This window comes from Propithecus coquereli, unplaced genomic scaffold (assembly GCF_000956105.1).
Source record: "Propithecus coquereli isolate 6110/MARCELLA unplaced genomic scaffold, Pcoq_1.0 Scaffold700, whole genome shotgun sequence".
Taxonomy (NCBI): Eukaryota; Metazoa; Chordata; class Mammalia; order Primates; family Indriidae; genus Propithecus; species Propithecus coquereli.
This window is the reverse complement of record NW_012153064.1, coordinates 166,895-170,778: the sequence shown is the minus strand read 5'-3', so window position 1 is coordinate 170,778 and position 3,884 is coordinate 166,895. Positions and strand designations below refer to the sequence as shown.

Here is a 3,884-nt window from a genome sequence, read left to right as displayed (position 1 = left end):
TACCAGTATCCTACAGCATCTCCAGAGAAGGAAAATCATGAAGAGACCCAGTAGCTGCACGCACACCATGTAAGTGGCTTTTAAAGACCTATTCTTCTCTCATTTCAAATCTTTTCTGCTCCCTATCAATCATGCCCTTTTCAAAGTGGCTCAGATGATCCGCAGCAGTCCTTATGTGCTGATGTATAGCTTTAGACCAAACCCACGCAGTAAAACACATCTCATATATCAACACACACACACACACACATATATATACACACATACCTACCCCTCAACACACACACAATGTTGAGGCAACTACCAAGGACTATATTAGGAATATAATTTTGAGAAAGGGTAGTTCCACAGGAAGCTTCTAAAATAGGTAGGAAGTGATCCAAACCCGATGGAAGTACAGTAGTGTTTTGTCTAAATGTCAGTCTTCTGCCAGACTCAGTTCAAAGATAACTGTCACAGAATTCACTGCATTAGAGTTACTCATTCAGAGTATACCGGTTCTTATAACTTTCAAAAATTACTGACTCACTGTTTTCCCAGCTCTCAGTACAACAGAATCCAATCAGAGGAAGGGCGGGTAAGAAGAAATTAGAAAGGAAGGAAAAGAAGGATACAATCTTAACAGCGGAAAGAGACAGTGAACCAACCTGGAGACAGAAAATGGAAAAATTTAAATTTTATGTGTGGAATTTTATTACTAATGAAATTCAAAAAAGGACTGTTATAGAACATAAGAAAAGGTTAAATTATGTATAAGAAGGCAGCAAAGAATATATTAACATTTTTATTAGAACTGTTGCTATTTTGTAAGTTTTTTAGCATTGAATAGAAAAATTTCCAGCACTTGGTTTTCCCTATAAATAACAATTACTGTATCAAGCAGATTATAAGGTTTAAATATCTTAAGTATATATGTGTGTACACACACACGCACACACACACACAGTTTAGTAATGTGGCTGGATATACTGGAATGAAATTGTTGACAAACATTTCTAGGTGTTAAAGGCTGTCCTTGATACTGGAGGAGACACTTAACTGACAAAGTACCTAACCTAAAAGACCTTAATATTTTGAGGAAGAGACATCTGAAACAACATGAAAATCAACATAAAATATGCACAATATAGAATGATTAAAATCTCCATCCCACCTTATACAGTAAAAAAGACATGTGTTCAGTCCTAGCCCTGATCCTTTACTGTACAGTGTTTACGATGCACAGTAAACCAATATAGTGAAAAAACTGTCCTGTCATACTTTGTAGTTCGAAAAATTTTAAGTCATTCCTATTATAAACGAGCACCTGTTGGGAAGATGATATTAAGAGACTTGATATAAAGAGGATGAGAAGGAATATCAGTCTCTGGGAAGAATATGAGAAACAGAGCAAACAGAAGATTAAGAAATGTAGGGTTTTTGTTGAGTTTTTTTTTTTTTTTTTTTGGGAGAGGAGACATGTTCCTCAAACATTTCCTTGCCAAGGAAGTCAGTTTCTCTTGTTTCCCTCTCAGGTATGGTATTATGAAGTCCTGCTGGCGCTGGAGTGAGGACAGCCGCCCCTCACCTAGAGAGCTACACTTGCGCCTAGAAGATGCCACTACAACTGCAGATGACAAGGCTGTGTTGCAAGTACCAGAGTTAGTGGTTCCTGAACTGTACGCAGCTGTGGCTGGCATCCGAGTAGAGAGCCTCTCCTACAGCTACAGCATCCTTTGAAGATCCGCAGGCAAGAAAACTTTAGGGGTGATTATGTTCTTCGAATCAATTCCTCCAAGAACAGATAATGGACTTTCTAGTGGGACATAAAAGCAGAAATGGGACATGGATCCCGGATGTTCCTTTACACATTTCCATGGATATCTGAAATGATGCTGAATGAGGCTCTACATACCATATACCCTGAGCTGAGAAAAACTGTCAGTCTCGTTTCCACTGTCTCAGTCCTAGGACCCTGGGTAGAAGTGGGGGACAGTGTCATTCAAGGAGGTTTTAGAAATCTGCAATGTTTGTTGAGGCATGGCACAAACAAGTTGGTCCCTCACATCCTAGCCTAGTTTCCCCCTGCACCATTTTTTTATCTAGACTATTACGAGGTCCAGATAATTTGGGATAAAATGAGAGAACAGAAATCCAATAAAGGAGTTGAAAAGAGAGAAAATTCAAGGTTCTACTTGCTCAGGATTATAGGTGTGGACAAAGACCTCCTTCAAAGAGAAGGTGGAAGGACATAAAGTTCTTCAGTCCAGGTCCCTCTGTGTACAGTTAGAGGAGAACTATAAAGGAAAACTTCTGAGTTTCCCCTTGGAGATAGGTAAGAGAAAGATGGTTCCCTTTTATCTCATTCTGAGACAGGTAAACCCTGCTTGGTACTACTTTGAATTACAAGCTGCAGGAGTCATTTCATGATTAAGAACATTCAAAGAGTATTGTTCATCAGGCTAGCTTCCCAGTTCCTAGTAGACTAAGAAGACTAAGCCTAGAGAGTCAAAGTTAGATCAATAATGAGAATGTGTACACGTGCATGCACGTGCCTGGATGTGTGTAAAAGAGGAAATGCAAAAACCAAGCAGGAAGGCTTACTAGCTCAGATGATTTTTAACACAGCCCAGAAAAGAATGTAATCTGATACAGGATGGTAGCTTATAATTTTCAATTATGCATTTGTGTTCTATGAAACTTAACTCATTAAATTAATATTTATTGAGTGAAAGTAGGTTTTCTGGTATACAGCTGCCAAAATCTCTACAATAGGGAGAATAAAAGTAAATAAATGGAATTTAATGGCAACAGAAAAATTAAAGAGACAACCCAAATTGTCAGAAAAGTGATTATGTGTAAAATGAGGATAATTCCTACCTCACAGGGTTGTTGTGAGGACTGATTGAGAGTATGTATTTGTACAGTATCCGGCACATAATATGTGTTCAATAAATGTTAGTTTTTTTTCTTTTGCCCTTCCTAATCGAGGACCTTTCATATCTTTTTCACTTAAAATCTACTGTGGCCAAGAAGAGAACCTTGGTCTGTTGACACTGCAAGGCAGGACATGCCTAAGATGATGGTATGCTACAAACACTACGTGACTAAAATGATGAAGTCATCATTTTTGTGTGAGCTTTTAGATGATGATAGTAGTCCCCTACTATTTCACAATATTGAAACTATCATGATGAGGGAAGTCTTGTTGATCATGGTGATCTGTGATTTTAAAGAACACTCTGGGTACTCTGGAAGGGACATCTAAGGCTGCTGTAGGAAAGAGGACTGGTAGTTAAAAAGGTTATAGAAGTTGGAATCCTAGTAAGTGATAGAAGTTGGAGTCATAATGAGTCAGCTAAACGAAGAATACTTCTTGCTGCTGTGGGAATACCACAATGACCAGTCAGGATTTAAATGGGTAGTAAGAGGCAGTAGGAAGAAGGGAGGTAGAGTGGCTTCACACAAAACGATGAAGTCCTATGGAATCCCACTGTTGCCTCTCCGTTGTTCATTTAAATCCAATTACAAAGCATTTACTTATTTATTTGACTATTTTAAAAAATTGAGTGTTAAGGCTCACTGTGCCAGAGACTGGGCTAGGCGTTGAATAAAAGAAACAAGGAGCTTTTGATTAAAGTCTAGAAGGTAAGAGACATTATCTATTTATTTGTGTGGGTACTTGTGTGTTACAAATTGTGTTAAGTGCTATAAAGAAAAAGTATAGGATAGTAAAGGAAATAAGAAATGAAGAGCTCCTTGAAGAGAAAATGGAATTTAACCAAAGATCTTAGGGATGGGTAAGTAAGCCAGACAAAGAGTAAGAAGAGCTTTCCATCAGTAGAATATATATGTGAAAACTCTGAAGCAAGAAAAAGCATAGTCTGTTTGAAGAACTGCAAGGA

General features: G+C 38.1%; 1 protein-coding gene across 1 annotated transcript in view; it reads left to right on the top strand.

Moving 5' to 3' along the window:
* The window catches only part of STYK1 (serine/threonine/tyrosine kinase 1), a 72,589-nt gene extending 70,870 nt beyond the window's left edge, over positions 1-1,719 (top strand). The window contains exons 8-9 of the mRNA XM_012661254.1: positions 7-69; positions 1,515-1,719. Of these exons, the coding sequence (XP_012516708.1) occupies positions 7-69; positions 1,515-1,719 (268 nt within the window). The remainder of the gene's footprint in view (positions 1-6; positions 70-1,514) is intronic.
* Positions 1,720-3,884: the final 2,165 nt, after the last annotated feature.